The sequence below is a fragment of the Oryctolagus cuniculus genome, chromosome 19, assembly GCF_051225735.1.
Source record: "Oryctolagus cuniculus isolate XC-2025 breed Fujian yellow rabbit chromosome 19, ASM5122573v1, whole genome shotgun sequence".
Lineage (NCBI taxonomy): Eukaryota > Metazoa > Chordata > Mammalia > Lagomorpha > Leporidae > Oryctolagus > Oryctolagus cuniculus.
In genome coordinates, this window is record NC_142885.1 from 52,149,206 (window position 1) to 52,169,432 (window position 20,227).

Genomic DNA, 20,227 nt, shown 5'->3' on the forward strand with positions numbered 1-20,227 from the left:
AAAAAATAGGTGCTACAAGGTTAGTTCATGAAAACACTCTAATCTCTATGTTCAATTAAGTCCCTAAGTTAACAAAGACAATGCGTGCCAATTATACTTTATGAAAATGTTGTCAGGATAATCTACAAAGAAAGCAATTAGTTCACTGTAAGAAGGAGAAGGAAAGAAAGAATTTACTGAAAAGGCATTGTTGGATGTTTTAAATTTGGGTTTCATTCCTATTCAAAAAAAAAAAAAAAGGCTTTCGAAGGCCAGATATAGTACCTAATGTCTACAGAGTCCTACTGCACTTAGGTACTTACTTGTGGACATATTTTAATCAAATAAGGAAACCAAAAAGTTAAGGCTTGATTCAGAACTGGGAGAAAACAACATTCCCACTGGATCCCGCTTTTCCAATTCTGCCTTTTGTTGTTTTCCTAACAGAGAATGATGGACGCAGGATTCACAAACACCTTGCTGAAAGGGGAGCTGTTTCCTCAAGGTAACCATCACCCCTATATTTTTCTCAAACTTTTACAGTCAAGGCCTGTGAGTACATATTCAAGTAATTTGTTAAAGCAATCTTACAGTAACAGTAAGCTGAAACAAGCTCACTTTCAGAATGCTGTGAAGTCTTTGGTAACACTAGATTCCACAGAGAGAACTTACCAGAGCCACTGCTCGCCTCTTTGTTTGAGATGGCACTTGCAGTTGGCAGCAGCTGATGTACCTGGGCTTGCTGGTCTGAGCGGCTGCTGCCATTTGGGACGTTTTTGTTCCACATGTTCACATTTTTGTAGTTGTATTTGCTTGGATCTCCCCAAGCTGAAGTTCCATCGTCAATCTCCATTTTGCGTCGTATAGATTCTGGGGATGGTTCCTCCCAGCCTGTGGGTTCTTCTTCTTTTGTTGGGGCTGGTATAGGTCCCCCCAGCCAGCCTGTACCAGGAGGTTTGCTGGGGGCTGGTGGGATTCCCCAAGATCCAACAAGGTCTTGTTGCTTGTTCCAGTCTGGAGAACTGACTGGCTTTGATGAATCTCCCCAACCTAGAGACTGATTAGACTTTGGAGGGTCTCCCCATCCCTGGGAAGGATTAGGTTTAGAAGATTCATCCCATCCTGATGAATTATTTGGATTTATGTTATTTCCCCAAGTAAAAGAACTAGTTTTACCAAGTTCATTCCAACCAGAAACGGATCTGTCACTGTCACTCCCTCCTGAGCTGGATTTCTTATTGGCCTCACCCCAATGGTTACTCCTAGAAGTTTCTCCCCAGTTATCACTGGCAGAAACAGACCAACCTTGGTTTGATTTTTGTCCATCACCCCATCCCTGTTTGTTCTTTTGCGAATCATTCCATGCGGACTTCTCTTCCTTGCAATTCCCCCATTGATTGCTCTTGATCATTCCTGTAGCAGCAGAATCATCTTCCCACCCCCCCTGGCAGTTTGAGCCTTTGGAATCTCCCCACCTCAGAGCAGGTTTGGGATCGCCCCACCCCGATACAGATGAGGTATCATTACTATTAGGGCTAGTCTTATCTATACATGCCCCTGAGTTAAAAGTCTGTGTTGCAGAGCTCCCCCAGGCCTCTGTCCCATTGTCAGTCTTTCGTTCCCCTCTAGGTGATGTTTCAGTATCCCAGGCAGTATTCTGCTTAATAGGAGTCTGTCCCCAACCAGAGTTGGATAGGACACGTGGATCTAAGTCAGTTCTGTTTACAATGCTTTGGAGTAATGTGTGCTGATCCATTTTTCTTCTATCTCTACTCTGACTTTCCCCAGTTACTTTATCTTCAAGGCGTCCAGTGCTTTCTGTACTACCATCACTCTCCGCTGTACCTCCTGTTTTGGCCCACACACTGTTTTGCTCATTTGTCTGAGATGTGGCAGAACCCTGATCCTCTTCCTCAGTAGATTTCCATCCATTTGTAAACTTCTTCCCATTGCCATTTGCACTGTCATTGGAATGCTGATTGCTAGGCAGTTTGTTCCACTCAACGCTGGGTATGTTAGTGCCAGTGTTTTGTGCAGGGGTTCCCCATCCTCTTCGACTTCCTCCAGAATTCGCACCATTTCCACTTCCCCATGATGTGTTCTGGGAATTCGCTGCCCCAGACTCCCACACTCCTCCTCCTTTATTTGTGTTAACTTGAAAGTTAGTGCCCATAGGCCCATTTATGCCAGGCTGCATTAGAGTTGCATTCACAGTGTCACCATTAGCTTGGCCGTTCGGGCCGGAACATTTGTCTCCAGAGTAATTAGAACCATAGGCACCCCATGTAGTACCATAAGAGCCTCCACTTTTTGACTCTCCATTGCTAAGATGAGAAAGGGAAGTGCCATTCATAACTGATGGAGCCTGTATCTGAGGATGATTCATTGTGCTCACACGCCAGGCCCCTGTATTACTACTAGGCAGTTCATTATTCTGTACTGAACCGGAGTTTGGTAAACTAGAGGTCATAAAGTTAGTAGTGTTATTTGGTCCAGTCATTTCAGTGGTGATATTCTGAGGCTGACCACTGAATGAAACCTTCTGTGTACCACTTACTTCAGATTCACAAGTTTCCTGAAGGCTTCCCCAGGTACCATGGGTAGAAGAACCACTCACTTTAGAGTTAATACTCTGATTGTTGGGCATCTGGCCTATGGTACTGCACTGAATATTGATGCCAGAACCACCACCCCCTACAGGCCCTTTTAGGGCAAGTCCATTGTTCTCTAATACTGGCCAGGCACCATGGTTGCTAGCTGAATTCAAAGTGCTTGGATTTAACCCTCCATTTGATGAAGAACTTACAGTGCCCCAAGCATTCATTCTATTGTTGCTACTTTCTGATTTGCTTTCAGGAGCATCCACAGAGACCTGACATGTGCTTATTATGGCCCCATGGGAAAAACCCCATGGCCCAGTACTACTTCCATGGCCCACATTATTGCTGCTGCTGCTGCTGCTACCAACCACAAACTTGTTTTGAGAACCAAGTCCAGTGCTATTCCGAAGGCCATCTTTTTCACCACCTGTGCTCCCTGAAGCCATGATAGTGATGTTTCTCTCTGATTCAGAACTGGAGGCAGAAGCAGCATCCATGCATTCTGAAGCTGACTCTGGATCACTGCCAGAGACTGAGGGCCATGCTTCTTTTTCTGACAAGTCGTTTACAACAGCATTCTTACAGTTTGTGCTAGGGTCACTCGCAGAAGACAGAGGTCCCCGCTGGGGATTTTCATACTGGGATCCTGAAGTGTTGTGGTTTATATCTAGAATAAAGGAGAAGTACAACTATTTATAAAGTGCTAGTCATTTCAAACTGACACTAAATAGCCCTTAGAAAAAGGTGAACATATTATGAATACATGTGATTCCTCAACTTTAATGTGATATGATACTTGGCCCTGCGGTTACAAGGGCATCAGTGATTATCTTCCAACCATCAACTTTCCACATCCAGGAATTCCATACAAGCTAGGAAGTTTGTTTCATTCACTGATGTTATCCTAAGACCCTCGGCAGTGTTTGGAATACAAGAGCTCCTCAATAAACATTTGCTGAGCAAAAAAATTATTAACACACTGATGAGTGAGTTCTGGAGTCAAGAAAGACATGGATGGTAGGGACATTTTAGGAAAATGGAGCAATCCAGGCCCGGAGGCTTGACACGGGTAAAAGGGGGCTGGGATACAGAATTGTAAGCAAAGGGTAGATCCCAAATTCAATGAAATGTATTCGGAATCCTTTCTCCATTCTCCACACCCTAGAGTACCTTTTCCACAACTGTTTTGGGTAGTATAACAAGTCTATTAAGAATTCCATATGTAATCTGAAATATTGCATACAAGCAAAAATATTGATTCCCCATCATAAAAATTTCTGAATTGACCTTCTTTCATAGCCACGTTTATTGAGACAATTGTTATGATAAAGCCATGAACTGCTAACGCTGAAGATCATCAATGACCAGTCACATAACTATAATCTTAGACGTACTGCTACAGATAGGGCAGTTCTACTGCTTCTGCTAGTTCCCAAGACTCTTCATTCTCATTGTTTAAGGATCTGGTGCCTACAAAGTCCTCAGAGACATTAAACTGTATAGCATGTTGGCATTTAGATTGTCTTGAGGAGGGTGCTTATCCTATAATTCGCTACTGCAGTAAGAATCAGAATCCCACATAATGGATCAAGTATGACCCAGAACTAACGAAACAACCTCCAGGGGTCATAGGCCTAGGAAATAAAAGTTGCTATTAGGTGGCTTTGCTATTATGCAAAATCAGATTTAGTTTGCATTTTTTCCTCTCAAAGCAACTGTTAAGAAGCAAAAGACAATGAGCTAGAAAGGGGACCAGAGAAAAACCAGAAATGTATATATAACTCACCAGGTATTTATTTCAAAGTTCTATTGGTGACACTTGCACTCTCTGTTTAAGAATCATTACTTTAAGTTGCCATATAAGGGGCCAGCGCTGTGGTGTAGAAGGTTAAGCTTCCACCTACAGCACTGGCATCCCCTATGGACATAGAGTCCCAACTGCTCCACTTCTAATCCAGCTCCCTGGTAACGTGGCTTGGGAAAGCAGTGGAAGATGGCCCAGATCTCTGGGTCCCTACCACCCACTTGGGAGACTGGGGAGAAGCTCCTGCCTCCTGGCTTTGGCCTGGCCCAGCCCTGGACACTGCGGCCAGTTGGGGAGTAAACCAGAGGATAGAAGATCTCTGTCTCTCTCTCCCCTCACCTTCTATCTGCCTTACAAATAAATAAATACATCTCAAAAAAAAAGTTGCCATAAAAAATTTGTCATCTTTTAATAGGCATAAGGAAAATTTCTCACGAAACAAAGAACACCACCATATCAGGCTGAATGAATCCACATACCAACAGCTGCACTGGCACCATCAACAAATGCCTGACATTTAGTACCAGTGTATCACAAGCACTGGACTAACTTTCATCATCAAATCCTGGCCACAACCCTACAGCACAGGCATTACCTCCATTTTGCAGACATGGAAAAGGAGATTTAGCGGTTAACATGTGGAAAAGCAGGGGAGAAGGGCAGGATTCATCAGAATCGTCCATAAAGCAAGGTGGCTTTATGAACACCTACATTGAAACCAAGACTCTATGTAGCAGCTGCTGTAAGACGAAAGCTACAAACAGGGACCAAAACTGTACTCCGTAGCTCTGCTGGTTCATTAACCACTCCACCTTAAGTAAAGTATAGAGCTGGATGCTGGCTACAAATGCGTGCTCCCTAAGAGGCAGTCTGATTCAGTGCCAAAGCACAGATCCTGGAGCTGGACTGCTTCCGCTGCAAACACTATCACTTACTAGCTCTGGGACCACAGGCAAGATCCTCATCTGTAAGTGGGAACAAAAACACCAAGTTCATACAACTGGTGTGAGGATTAAACGATCAATTAATAAAAGTGCTTTGAACCTTATCTGATCCAGAATAGGGGCTTAATAAACAAGGGTGGTTATTGTTAATTAACGCATGCCAACAGTTATCATCATTTTCTAGTCCTATCTCCAAAGAATATGTTTCTTACTCCACCATGAAGAACATGAGAAATCATGTAAGAACTTGTTCACTTAAAATCTCCACTTAGATGTCTCAAACAGAACGTTAATTACTAGATGGACACACAAACAGAAAGCTCCTCTAGAAGGGGGGAATCCGTTTTGTACTAGTTTTCCTTACCTCGGTAAGTTTCCTAAAATCCAACATTATCCTGTGCACAACACACTAAAACAACAAAGTCCCAAACTGATACACTTTCTAAAATCATAAACAGCACAGCCATCAACATACCCTCCTGGACCATGGACAAGTGCTTCTGCTGCTGTTACTTGCTTGTGTGTGAGTGCTGCCAACTGCATAAGGCGGCAGTAGGAATGTTAAGATTGGCAGGGGCTGGAGTTGTGGTGTCCCTGGTGGTGCTGGTTCATGTCCTAGCTGCTCCACTTCTGATCCAGCTCGCTGCTAATGGAATGGGAAAGAAGCAGAAGATGGCCCAAGCATTTGGGGCCCTGCCACCCACATAGGAGACCTGAATGATGCTCCTGGCTCCTTGCTCCAACCTGGCCTAGAACTGGCCATTGTGGCCACCCGGGGAGTGAACTAGCAGACAGATTTTTCCCTCTCTCTCTGTAACTCTTTGAAAAACAAATAAATCTTAAAAAAAAAAAAAAAAAAAAAAAGGTAAAGATTTAGTGTCTGAAACAAAACTACCCAGGTTGAAAATAAAAGAGTGTACTGAGAATTTAAAAATGAAACCTAAGAAGCATTTCCATAATGATAGACAAAAGACAGGAACATGTATCTTCATCAGTATCATTCCATCTGTGCTAGAAGTATTAACCCATGAAATATGATGCAAAAACAAGACAGAAAGGATCAACATGTAAAAAACAATAATTTCTCTATATACTAAGAAGAATCAGTGAAAAAAATGTGGTAAGATTCTAACCATTGGTTGTCATAAAATAACTTGAGCTAAGAAAAATGTGTGTCTTCTAACATTGTACTTCATAGCAGGCCACAGAAGACAATTACAGAAACTTGTTCCTTCACAGTAAGATGTAGTAATGAAACCTCTAAGCTTGAGAAGTCATTGATAAATATAATATTAAAAGTCACTTTAAACTCATATTAAAAAAGATAATCCTCAGAAAAATTTAAAAGAGTTTATGAGAAAGAATCTGCATTATCACCCAATAGTTAAACAGCAATGTATCACCAGAGTAGAGAAGCAACTCAAATGACCAGGGAAAGCAACCCCCAAACAGATCCAGATATAAAGTAAAAAGATAAAGTATTAATTCAAAGTTTAGCAAAGAAAAATACTTGATATTTGAAAAATATTTTTATAATAAGATATCAAAAATAACACTAGACAATTAAAAGATTAAAGATAACAGATGAAACCATAAAAGAAATGACAGACTTGAATATTTTATTTATTTTAAAGTTCTATTTTGTTATTTATAAGGCAGAGTTACAGAGAGAGAAGGAGAGATGGAGAGACAGAGCGAGAGAGCAAGCAAACGCTTCCATCTACTGGCTCACTCCTCAAATGGCCACAATGACCAGGGCTAGGCCAGGCCAGGCCAAAACCAGGAGGCAGCTTCTTCCAGGTCTCCCAAGTAGGTGACAGGAGCCCAGGGATCTAGGTCATCTCACGCTGCTTTCTCAGCCTGCATTAGCAGGGAGCTGGATCGGAAGGGCAGCAGCCAGGACTCGAATCGGTGCCCATAGGGGCTGCCTGGTGCTGCAGGCTGGGGCTTAATCTGCTACACCACAGCAACACACGCCTCTCCCCCAGATTTAAGCTTTTTGATGTAAGAATTCACAAAAAGCAAACAAAAAAATAAATAAAAACAAGAACGCATTGTGCAAGCTTTATCATCTTTAATGTTAGTGAATAGTTCTCTCAGATTCTTCTTGTCATGACCTGGCTTGAAGGTAGTGGGGTGTTTGTCTTTTGCTATATCTTTCTGTATATTTTGGGGGGGGGGGGAGGAGAGATTTAATCAGTAATTACTAACTAAAATGTCATTTTAAAGTTGAAACCTACTTGATACTTTCAAAATAAAGCCTATTTTGAAAACTTGGTCACCAAGGGTGAGTCACAAGGGATCCTTGGTTATAAAAATGATTATAGTTTAGAAAGAAAAATTAAAGGGGTGGGGATATTATTCTCACTAAAGCAGTAAAAACAGGACTTCTCAGAAACCACAATTGCAATGTTTCAGAGTCAAAGCCAACTTCATAGTAAGAAGGCAGCAAATAATGCATTTCCCTTAAGGACAAGGAAGCCCAGACTCTACTTCTGAGTGGATGAATGCACATTAAGTAGAGAAGTCCCACAAAGTTTTCCAGGCAATAGTGAGGAACATTAAGATTGTATATCCCTGTGCTGGTGACAGGAGAGGGGGCAGCTGAGTTTCAGAGGAGTAAAATACCAATTTTATAAATTGCAATACTGTAGACAAAGTAAGACTTGGAAGGCTGCACATTTTTGCAGAAACATTTGAAATTCAAAATATCATCAGCATCCTACACTTAAACAAAATGATCATACAAAGGGGCAGCAGCCACAGAGCCAGAGCTCAGAATATGGCAGTCCACTGCAGAAAGCCTACACAAAGACACTGAAGAGCCTCTGCATAGGAGCACAAAGACGTGTGACACATCAAGTGACTCATGAGATAAGGCATTAATTTATTCAGTAAAATGCATGAGAATTCATTCATTTTCGTTAAAAAATATAGCCCGTAACAAAACAGAATAAATATTTACTTTCTGCTTTCCTTAAAAGACTTTCAGTCTTACCAGAAAGAAAGGAGTTTCAGAGGTAGTGAGATTTTACAGTGTTTCCAAAGTCTGAGGTGGTTCTACTGAGACTATGCGAGAACCTTAAATACACAATTTCTAACAGTTCTCAGGAAAGTTCAAGATGTCTCCTCAGTAATTCTAACCTTTGGTCCAAGGGTGGGCCAGCTTGTCCTGTTAGTAAGTATTATAAGCTTAGGGGGCTAGATGTTCTGTGGCAACTACTGGATCCTGCCATTGTAGCTTGTAGCTTGAAAACAGCCAAATAGTATCCAGGGTCTTCAGAAAGTTCGTGGAAAACGAATATCATGAAAAAAAGCTATGCATGGATTTCAAAATGTTTTGCACCAAAATAAACATTTTTTAAAGACTTATTTGATGGGGGGGAGAGAAAAAGAGAGAAAGAGAGAGAGAGAAAGAGAGAAAGAAGGAAAGAGAGAGAGAAAGAAAGAGTATGAGCGATCTTCTATCTGCTGTATCTGCTGGTTCATGCCCCAGATGGTTCCATTGGCCAAGTGTGGGTCAGGCTAGACTTAGGAGCTCCATCCTGTTCTCCCACATGGGTGTCAGGAGTCCAAGCGCTCAAGCCACATTAGCAGGAAGCTGGACTGCAAGTGGAGCAAGTGGAACTTGAACTAGCACTCCGGTATGGGATGCTGGCATTGCAGGCACAGGTGGCTGCTTAACCTGCTGTGCCACAATGCTGGCCCCTAAACTTATCTTTTAATTCAATTTTCCACATGCTTTTAAAAGTATACTTATATGAAAATGAATGGGTGGGGCAATCTTCCAATAAAACTGGACTAAAATAGGTTGAAAGCCAATCTACGATTTACCACAGCCAAATGCAATGAAGACCACGACTGGCTTCTGATTTCCGAGATGAGGTGAGCATGGTGAGGACACAAGCTACAGAATAAACTCTTAGAGACGCTGCTCTAGACCAGAGAGGGAACATGGCAACCACAGCAACTGGCGGCCACAGTGAGGGGAGACAGGACAACGGAGAGATATTCTGGAGCTGGAACAAGAAAGCTAAGGTAACCAGTGGCCTGTGAGACATAAGGAGAGGGAAGAGTCACACATGGTTCCAAGGATTCCAGACAGGTCACTAGCTGAGTGAGGGTACCAGCTTTTGAGCAAAGGAATTGAGAGGAAGCAAGTGGTATGGGGGCAAGACAATGAACAGCAAGTTGAGACTGAAGAGCCCAGCATCAGCTGAAGACATAAACCCAAGACTCGGGGAGACTGAGGAAAGCCATGGGAGGGAATAAAACCTGAAAGCTGGTGGAAGAAAAGCTATGCAAAACGTAAAAGTGGAGCAGAAAGGTCTGAGGGAGACAAGGTGAAGATGGTGACAGAGAGGCAAAGGGCTTCTAATAAAATAGTCAGCAGTGAAAAATGGAGATACTTTATTCAGATAAAAACATGAGACTTAACCACAACTGAAAAAATGCAACGTCTGGATTTGACGTTCAAAAATCAGTGACTTTATTAACAGCTCATCTGAGTCAAGTGAGCAAGAGGCAGACTGTGGAGGATTGCTGCGTTATGGAATGCACTTAAGATTATTCCTTCAAGAACGCTGAGACAAAGCAGAGGAGGGAATTCCGTAATAGCCTCAGAAGAATAGAGCATTTCAACTTATTCCTTTTAGAAGACACTAGAGACTTTAGTGTTTAGATTAAGGGTAACGTACAAGTTGAAGACAAGAAATATGCAACAAAATGAGTAGCAGACAGTATTTCAACAGTCAAAACATCTCCAGAATCCATCAATTTTGGTTAAAACATTTCTGATTCTAGGTCATTCATCATTACACTTCAAATGTCCTTTAGCTTTTTTTTTTTTTTATTATTATTAAGGAAGCACTTCAAATATAGGAAAGGCTATAAAGAAAACTATTAAAAATACCCATAAGAAATACCTTATTCATAGAGAAAAAAGCTTGTGCTTAGTCCTCTGATTCCATTTCCTTCCTTGCCCAGTGGGTAACCCCATAGGTAACCTAGTGGTACTCACTCATGTACATCTTTATATGTCGCTGTATTTGAATTCATCCCTAAGCAATACTGGTGTTTCTCATGCTTTATATTTTATAGAAATGGTATCATACTGTGAACAAATAAAAAACAAGTTTGGAAAAACCTGTAAACAAACAGTTAGAAGATACTATTGAACAGTTAATATTCTTTTGCTTGGAGGTGATGATATTATGGTTGTACAGGGGACTACACTTTAAAAACAAAAACACTTGTAGAATTATTTAAGGTGAAGTGTCATGATGCTTGGAAACTTTTGGTTCAACACTGAATATATGTGAATTATGTGTGAAATCAAGATGTGACTACGTTAACAACTACTAGATTTGAACGGAGAGTATGTAAGTGTTTTAAACTTTTCTTTATGATTCAAGCCAGCTGGGCAATAAAAACTGGAATAGAACACTGGCCCGAAAGAACACTAAGTGCTATTACCAGCACTGTTAATTGTTATGAATCCCCCCAAATCCTTCATTACATGGCTAATGGGCCCCTCAAATTCCAGGGTTATTTGAGTAGCAACAGGGTCTCATCCCTTTGGGCTCTAAGAAGTCAAGAGTAAAAAGGAGGTTTTAAGTCTCAGTTGCTGGAGGCACAGCTATAAGCTAGCAGGCCAGAAATCAGGCTGTAGAGTTGTCTGGTTTGATCAACTCAGGGTTCTAAAACAAACATGAAAACGAAAATGTAAAGGTGTCTAAGGAAGGGTACAAAATCACGTATTTACTACGGTTTCCATCATTCATTACGCTTCCCTGCTACCCCTGCGGGCATTTATTTGTGGCTTCTGATTAAAACTCCTAATCTCATCTAAGTACTATCCCTACTCTGACTGCACTAAGTCAGAAAGGTATTCTTTCTAAAGACCTATTTATTTATTTAATTTGACAAGCAGAGTTAGACACAGAGAGAGGGAAAGACAGAAAACAACCTTCCATCTGCTGGTTCACTACTCAAAAGGCCTCAATTGACTGGGGCTGGGCCATGCTGAAGCCAGGAGCCTGGAACTCACATGGGTGCAGGGGCCCAAGTACTTGGGCCATCATCCTCTGCTCTCTTGGGCACTAAAGTGGAGCAGCCAGAACTTGAACTGGGACTCAGTTGAGATGCCAGGGTCACAAGTGGCAGGTCAACCTGCTGTACCACAGTGCCTGGCCAGAAATGAAGACAAGGGAAGAGAATCCAGCATTTCTCCTTTTCACCATGAAAACATTGAATTTTTATGTAATCATATTCTTTATTTTAAGTGCTAAGTCCACTCTATTAACTATTTGTGTTCCAGAAAGCCAAATACAGGGGCAGGCAATGTGGCACAGTGGGTTAAGCCACCAGTTTGGGAAAACTTCATGCCAGTATTGGAGTACCTGATATGGGGTTCTGCCTCTGCTTTTGAGCCAGCTTCCTGTTAATGTGTCTGGGAAATACAGATTATGGTCTAAGTACTGGGGTTTCTGTTACCCAGATGGGAGAACTGCATGGAGATCTTGGCTACTGGCTTCCACCTGCCCAGGCCTATCTATTGTGGGCATTAGGGAAGTGAATAAGCAGATGGAAAATCTTTGCATTGCTCTGCCCTTCACATAAATAAAAATAAACTAAAAAAAAAAAAAAAAAGTCATTGAGGGCAGATTTGACCTAGCATTTGAGACTCCTTTGTCCCATATCAAAGAGCCTGGATTCAATACATGGTCTCAGCTCCTGATTCCAGCATCCTGTCAGTGTGGGCTCTGGGAGACAGCTGGCGAGACCGGGGCTGAGTTTTCAGCTCCGGCTGTGGCCTAGTTCTGCCCTGCCTATTGAGGGCACTGGAGGAGTAAACCAGGGAACCAAGGCTCTCTGTCTCTGCCTCTCAAATTAAAGGCAAAAAAAAAAAAAAAAAAAAAAAAAAAAAGCTAAGATTTATGTTTCTGTAATTCAGAACCACAGTTCACAACATAAATTTTTTGTTTCTGAACTTGCTTATGCTTGTTAAATGATCTATTATTCTATCCTCCATTGACCACTAAGCTGCTTCCTCAACTATAAAATGAAGATGATACTATCTTATCTGTAAAACAAGAGTTGAATGAGTTAATACAGCATGTAGCCATAGTAAGTACTCCATAAGGGACAGTCACTGTGTCTTCACCACTACTCCCTGTAACTCAGCAGCAGCTGACAGATCTAACTCCTCTAAGAAGCCCTCTCTGAGGGGTCGGCACTGTGGCGAGGAGGGTAAAGCTGTCGCATGCAGTGCCAACATCCCATATGGACACCAGTTCGAGTCCCGGCTGTTCCTCTTCCAATCCAGCTCTCTGCTATGGCCTGGAAAAGCAGTGGAAGATAGCCCAGGTCCTTGGGCCCCTGCACTGGCATGGGAGACTTGGAAGAAGCTCCTTAAGTTTCTTTTACCATTTCTAGTAGCATCTACCAAGATATTTTAACATAAACATGTGCAATACGCTGGTAAGTGAGGATTCAGAAACATGTTTTAAAAGATAAAAGTACAAGTCTGGTTCTTCTCCAGAGTGCTTTGCTGACATTGTCCACATTCTCTAGTTGTTTGGGGATTTAATTACAAATCTCAGATTGCTGTGGCCTCCTACTTCCACTTTAACCTCCAATATTAGAAACTGCAAGGATTTTGTTTCTTGGCCTTTTTTGAAGTCTTCCTAGGCCTACTCTTTAGTCCTTCTTTTCATCCTAATGCACACCTGCCTGTTGGTTTGTTTTACTAAAATACCCACTTTTGGAACCAAGATTCTTACATTCCTGTTGTTTCCACTTCAAAAACAGCTTTGTTCTTTCATCTCCCAAACTAAAAATGAATATTTAACATATTTTCTAAATATAGTGTCTCGTCCATGCTGTTTGTTTTCTTAATTATCATACCACCTTGCTTATTAGCTCACATAAGATAATCAAACATTTGCTGGATAAATAATCTCCCCCAAGGTTTTCATCACATTTTTTTAAGCTGATGACCAACACATCTGCTTCTACGCGACCTGCCCAAAGAAGATTACCAACTACCTATCACCTGGTATTCAATATAATATGCCTAAATCACACTCTTCTTGAGAAGGGGAGAAGTCCTGTAGAAGTTAAAGGGAAGCTAAGTACTTCATCACTTAAGTACTAACACACTGAGCTGATGGCTTTAACATGTCTTACGACTCAGTCCTCCTCAAAGCAACCTTAGCATTGGGTACTACTGTCCACATTGTACAAATTACGGGAGATCAGATGAGTTAAGCTATCTGGCCAAGGTCACACAGGTAATAAGAGGCTAGGGGAATAGGGAGTAAGTATTAACTCAGGATGGCAACTTAAATTTGTATCCTTTCCAATAATATTGTGATTTCTAAGTACCTATACTAGAAAACTCACATCATGTCCTCTTCCTCCTTACCTATCACATCCAGTATGTTGCCAAAGCACAGCATGGTGGTTACGAGCATAGCTTTGGAGTCAGACAGATCTTGCTGTGAGTCCAGGATCTGCTACTTATTAGCTGTGAAACACCATAATATATTATAATGCACAGAGTAGTTCTTGGTATATATAAGAGAGCATAGAGGTAGAAAGGGAGTAATTCCACCTGAGACAATTAGGAAAGGCTGCTCCAATGAGAGTCAGACACACAGAGAATTAAATAACCTGCCCAAGGTCACACACACACTGGGATAGAGTGGAGCTGCGACCTGAAAACCAGAGCCACGTGGCTCTAGACTTCCTTCTTTATCAGTATGCCATACTGCCTCTCTAAGTGATTTCAGGTCTGGGAACCCTGAGTCTCCTCCATTCCAGCACCTCATTCCCACCGGGCTTCTGGTAGAGCTTTAAGTAGTCGAATAAATGGATGGATGGATGGACCAACTCAACTATCAGATGATCAGATGTTGCAACAAACTGGGCTTTGAGAAAATTTGTAATCCCATATTAAATTTATTTCTGTCAGTCATTACTGAGCCGAGAAAAGCCATTCTGAGACAAATACCCAAATGCATCTGCTCTATTTGGATGTAATTTTCACGAATGGCAGTGTTTTTATGGCCTGTGGTAACGAGTGATCTTGGGCAAGTTATTTCACGTCCTGGTGCCTCAGTTTCCTTATTCTACATCACATGGGATTGCTGAGGACTGAATGCAATAATATGTATGAATGCTTATATGACTCGTGGGGAGAAGTGCTCAATTTTAGCTATAAGCTCCCTACTAAAATGGGCAGCACCTAAAGGGAGAGTAAATTAACAAAATCATCATTTTGAAAGTAGGACGGGCAGGTAACTTACAGGAAACATTTTAAGAATCCCCATTCACAATTTCCTGTATAGAATCTGACATTAAAGCCCAGATCCTGATAAATACAAACACATCACCACAAAGCTCTGAGTTCATGACCTTGCTACACTGCCAGCGACGAGCCGTGCAGGAAACGCCTTCTCTCACCTGACTGGTTTTTGCTGCTCTGCACCTCTCCGTTATTTTGTGGCTGTTGGTGTGTGAAAGCACTGCCTTCTGACTGGCTGTTTAACACCTTAACAGCAGATCCCAGGTTTGCTGCTATGACTGGAAAATGCTGACCCCTCTTTAGAAGCTGTTTATGTTCCTGGTGGCGAAATCGTGGAGGTACTTCACGAGGATACCGAGGCAAGGCCTGTGGTGGCGGCTGTGGCTGCTGCTGCGGCGGCTGCGGCTGTGGCTGCGGCTGTAGCTGCTGTAGCTGCTGCGGCTGCGGCTGCTGCTGCTGCTGTTGCTGCTGCTGCTGCTGCTGACTGTTGGCTGTAGCTCGCTTGGCATTATTATTAGTGCTGGTTGCTGTGGAAGTGCCGTTATTAGAGTTGGCAGGCTGAGGCTGGCTTACACTGGGCTTTATCTGTTCTGGCACTAATCCCAACAAAAGAAAAGGGGTGGAAAAGATTAGCCAGTAAAGTATACCTCCACAGTAAGCCATCTAAATTCAAAGGCACTACGAAAAACAATCCTAAAGGAACAGAAGCTTCAAGTGTTCAGGGACAGCCTCATTCACAACTCAAGTCTTCTTGGGACACATCACTGACGGGGGTCAAATTCTTCTGCTAACTACCTATCCAACTCACACTCACCATCTCTTCTCCCATACTGCTCTCTGATCTGAGGACAAGCATTCATTACATAACCAAAGACCCCACGACTAAAAGAACAAACATGGCACATCAATTTTGGTAGCCTTTCCCTAGTAACTACTCATATTCGTCTTCGACCTTGTCCCTAATTTTTCATCTTTGGAACATAACTCAAGAACAAGGACAGAAAACCTGCTGGCTTCATTGTTAACAGGTAAAGTCTGAATCAAATAAGACAAATTCAGAATATGTAAATAAACACAAAGACAACAGAATTGAAGCCCTATGAGAATAATCAAAATTGGAGGCATAACTTAGATACACTGTCTTAAAAATCAGACACTGTTAATAGTGACACCTGTTTTAGACACCTGTAAGAAATGAAGCAAACTTGATGAAAATGTCTTAAACCAATCAAAATACACCAACCTCTAAAACTCGAGAGACAGTACAGTATGCAAGTTTTTGGTGCGTCTTTGCACAAGTTGAATAAATTTCACTGAGCCTGTTATCACCTCTGGAAAATGGGAATGATGCCTATGCCATGCAGCATAGCCTAAGGTCAAAAGTTTTAATGATTACAAAGTACAGAACACTAGCTATATAAATAGTGCCTATTCTTTAGAGACTAGCACACTACCACTTCAAAAAACAAGGGTTTTTTTTTTTGTTTGTTTGTTTGTTTGTTTTTTTCAATTTGACAGACAGAGTGCAGGGGTGGGGATGAGATGGGGTGAGGTGAGGATTTTCTACCAGCTGGTTCACTCCCCAAATGACCACAATGGCTAGGGCTGAGCCAGGCTGAAGCCAGGAACCTGAAACTCCATTTAGGTCTCCCACATGAGCAGCAAGCACCCCCGCACTTGGGCATCCTCTGCTGCCTACCCAGGCGCGTTAGCAGGAAGCAGCCAGGACTCGGACCAGTGTCAATATGGGAAGCTGGTGTTGCTGGAGCAGCACTACAGTGTGGCCCCACAATACCTCCTTACACTTGCGTAGCAGCTTAATGTTCCTATGAGATTTTGTTACATCTTCATAGACACCAGTGACAGGTAAGTGAAGTAAACACCTCCACGTTACTGCTGAGGACACAGAGAAAAGCCTCTGTTCAATGGTTAAAGCTTCAGTTCTGGAATTAAAATAGCCCCACCCCTACCACTTGGGTTATCTCTGGGTCTTCCTCTCTATGCAGCAGGGACGATCTCTGTCAAGTGAGCAGTGTATGGGAACCACTTACAGAGTCTACTATTGTGGCTGAAATAAAAGAAATATTTACAAAATGCCTACAATGAATATGACCCTTTGATTAAAACCTTGGTCACCTGTGTTTGTCAGAATAGTCACTCTACTTCCTTTCCGTCTCAGCTCTATGCCTCTATTCATTTAACAATCTAACTTTACCACTGTTTGTCTTCTCTAAACATCTGGTGGATTTAGCCCATGTCACTCATACTAATACTTTTTAATATGTGATTCTGGCCTGTTATTTCCCTAGTATGACTTAATTTCTAAAGTAAAACAAGCCATGCAGGAGGAATCACAGTAAAAAAAATGATAAGCATTCTATCGTGTGGAATCCAGACAAGTCTCGTATTAATAATTTGGGCCAAGTGTTTTCTATAGCTGTGTATGAAAATTTCCTTTCATAGACAATTTAATGCTTCTAATATGTAGCAATAATGTACATTCCTTTGTAAGCATCACATAAAAATAAGCAAATATTAGTTATTAAAGACACTTATTTCATGAGGAAAATAAGGCAATGAAATATTCTGAAGTTCTTCCAAAACCAAAAGTTTCCCATAACCATGAAATCAGGGAACATAAAAGCTCAAACTCAGTATTATATGCTTAGCACTAGACTCAGCATTGCATCTGGCAACTGAATGTGAGCAAAGTGGTACCATTAGTGCTATGCTCATACAGTGCCTGTCAACATGCCTTCACACACTATACACTGTTACACTGTGGTAACAATTTTATACCTAAACAAAGTGTTACATGTGAGAAAGCAAGAAAATTCATTTCATATATTCAAAACTTAGAAGATAACCTGCATCTAAACACTGAATAGCCTACATAAAAACATGTAAAGAACCTTAACACTACATCACAAGTGACCAGGGTTCACGGCAGTATCTACATCTGTGACCCAGCAACCCACCTCAAGTTCAAAGAACTACTGTACGCCTCCACAAAGCACCAAGCGGAAAACAAGAACAAGACATGCATTTGTTTCTGGGACCAGGAAAAATTCACAGAAACCAGCTAACACTTTAGACAATTATCTATAAATTATAACATTAAACTAAATAATGAAGTATAATCTCAGAAATACATTGTGATCAGGTAATAATGAATAAAAAAGCAGCTAACAAGTGGGTACCAGGTGGGGGATAAAGGGTTACTGGAGAACAGATATAAATACTGAAATATTTTGGCAACTCTCTATGTGCAGCTAAAAATCTAAACTAATTTTATCAATAAGCTCTCAAACCACCAGAAAGGGGGTGGGGGAGAAGAACATTAAAAACTCCATCCGTTCAATAGATACAGAAAATGAGAATAAAAGTTTCAAAATTGTGGTTAATATAACATTCAAAAGAAAACGCCAAGAGTAAACCTTAAAATATCTGTACTCTCAACAAATAAGAATGGGCTAAATGCACATGTTAAAAGACACAGCCTATTAAACTAGGTTAAGAAAAGAAAAACTGAAGGAATATACTTTTTAAAAGGCACTTTTGAAACAAATACAATACAGAAAATCTGAAAAATAAAAAGTATATACTACTTCACTAGGCTAATCCTCCGCCTAGCGGCGCCGGCACACCGGGTTCTAGTCCCGGTCGGGGCGCCGGATCCTGTCCCGGTTGCCCCTCTTCCAGGCCAGCCCTCTGCTGTGGCCAGGGAGTGCAGTGGAGGATGGCCCAGGTGCTTGGGCCCTGCACCCCATGGGAGACCAGGAAAAGCACCTGGCTCCTGGCTCCTGCCATCGGATCAGCGCGGTGCGCCGGCCGCAGCGCGCCGGCCGCGGCGGCCATTGGAGGGTAAACCAACGGCAAAGGAAGACCTTTCTCTCTGTCTCTCTCTCTCACTGTCCACTCTGCCTGTCAAAAAAAAAAAAAAAAAGTATATACTACCAAGAAATGCTAAGAAAATTAAAATAAAAGCAACCTTAATATTAGACAAAAGAAAACTCAAGGAGAAAAACATCAAAAAGATTAAGAGATTAAGAGATATATTAATAAGAGAAGTAAAAATATATAAACAGTTAAGAACTTTTATATAATGACAACAAAGTATCAAAATATGTAAACCAAACGGAGACAGAAAGAGAAGAAACTGGAAAAGAAAACCCTACCAAACCAAATCGATACACTCTGAAAACAGGTAATACCTTTCTGAAGATTACCCAGTCATGGAAGAAAGTCTATTCAAGGACACACCCCTACCCCATGCAGTACTGAAAAAACATCAATAAAGGGCAAAGAATACAATAACGCAGATGTTTCAGGATGACAATACAAATTTCTCACACAAAAACATCACTACAACAAAACTAGCAAATAAAACTGTCTTTAATAAATTCCAAGTGGAAGATGAAATAAATATACAAACTTCAGGGTTTCAAAAAATAGTAAAACCACTACAACTAATAAATTTTGAGATACTGCTAAACCAGCACTCATGGAAAAATTTATAGCCTTAATTATTCCCAACAACTGAGAAAAGTTACAATCTAATTAAAGAATGTGAAAAATCAACTAAAGGAAAGAGAAAGAATGACTTATTCAGTGATAAAAGAAATGACTTTACAAGTAAATCAATAAATCTAAGACATGTAGCTATGAAAAAAGCGACTAGCTAACCTGTGAAATGAAAATGGAAAAACAAAAAAAATTTCTAAAATTGAGATATTTATTTACACTTAATTATAAACAGTTTGAAAATCTAGAGGGAATGATTCAACACTGACGAAGAGGAAAGAGAGTTAAGTAGTTTAAGTATCAACACAGAAGAAATGGGGAAATTTATTCACAGACTCCTCAGGACCACATATTTTTACTTATCAATGCTATCTTACTTTTTTGTTTTTCCTATACTTTATTTTTAAAGGTTTATTTATTTATTTGAAAGGCAGAGTTACAGAGAGACAGAGGCAAAGGTAGAGAGAAAGGTCTTCCATCTGCTGGTTCACTCCCCAAATGGCTGTAACGGCTGGGCTGGGCCAATCCAAAGCCAGGAGCCTAGAACTTCTGGGTCTCCCACATGCGTGAAGGGGCCCAAACACTTGGGCCCTCTTCCCTCACTTTCCCAGGCCACAGAAGAAGAGCTGGATCAGAAGTGGAGCAGCAGGGTCTTGAACCAGTGCCCATATGGATGCCGGCACTTTACCAGCTAAACCACAGTGCCAGCCACTTTACTATAATATTTTTAAGAAAGATATACCTCTAAATCTAGTGACATTTAGGTAGCTGCAGAAGATAGAAGAAGATGAAACACCAACATAAAATTGTTATGAATAAGTCAAATAAAATTTTACTGATTCCAAATAATCAAAAAGAAGAGATGTAAATGGTACTGCAAATAAAAAGGAAGACATTAACTTCAAATGTAGATTCTGGAAAGCAAGGAATATTATACACAACTTACACCAATAAAACAGAAAAATCAGCTGAACTGAATAACGTTCTGTAATGGGATGGTAAATTCTTCACATAAAATGCAAGACTGTAAACATTTTCGACTTTGCAAACGACACAGCCTCTGCCA

The 20,227-nt window shown here is 41.2% G+C and overlaps 1 protein-coding gene across 28 annotated transcripts in view; it reads right to left on the reverse strand.

Moving 5' to 3' along the window:
• The window catches only part of TNRC6A (trinucleotide repeat containing adaptor 6A), a 101,984-nt gene that overhangs the window by 31,442 nt on the left and 50,315 nt on the right, over nucleotides 1-20,227 (reverse strand). For 16 of the 28 annotated variants that reach the window (XM_089321712.1, XM_089321714.1, XM_051847522.3 and 13 more), the window contains 2 exons: nucleotides 14,796-15,233; nucleotides 652-3,246 (listed from right to left, as the gene is read on the reverse strand). In XM_089321712.1, the coding sequence (XP_089177838.1) occupies nucleotides 652-3,246; nucleotides 14,796-15,233 (3,033 nt within the window). Of the gene's footprint in view, nucleotides 1-651; nucleotides 3,247-13,755; nucleotides 13,858-14,795; nucleotides 15,234-20,227 lie in introns of those variants that run through there. The other 12 variants (XM_089321717.1, XM_070064558.2, XM_070064564.2 and 9 more) reach the window with 2 other exon arrangements.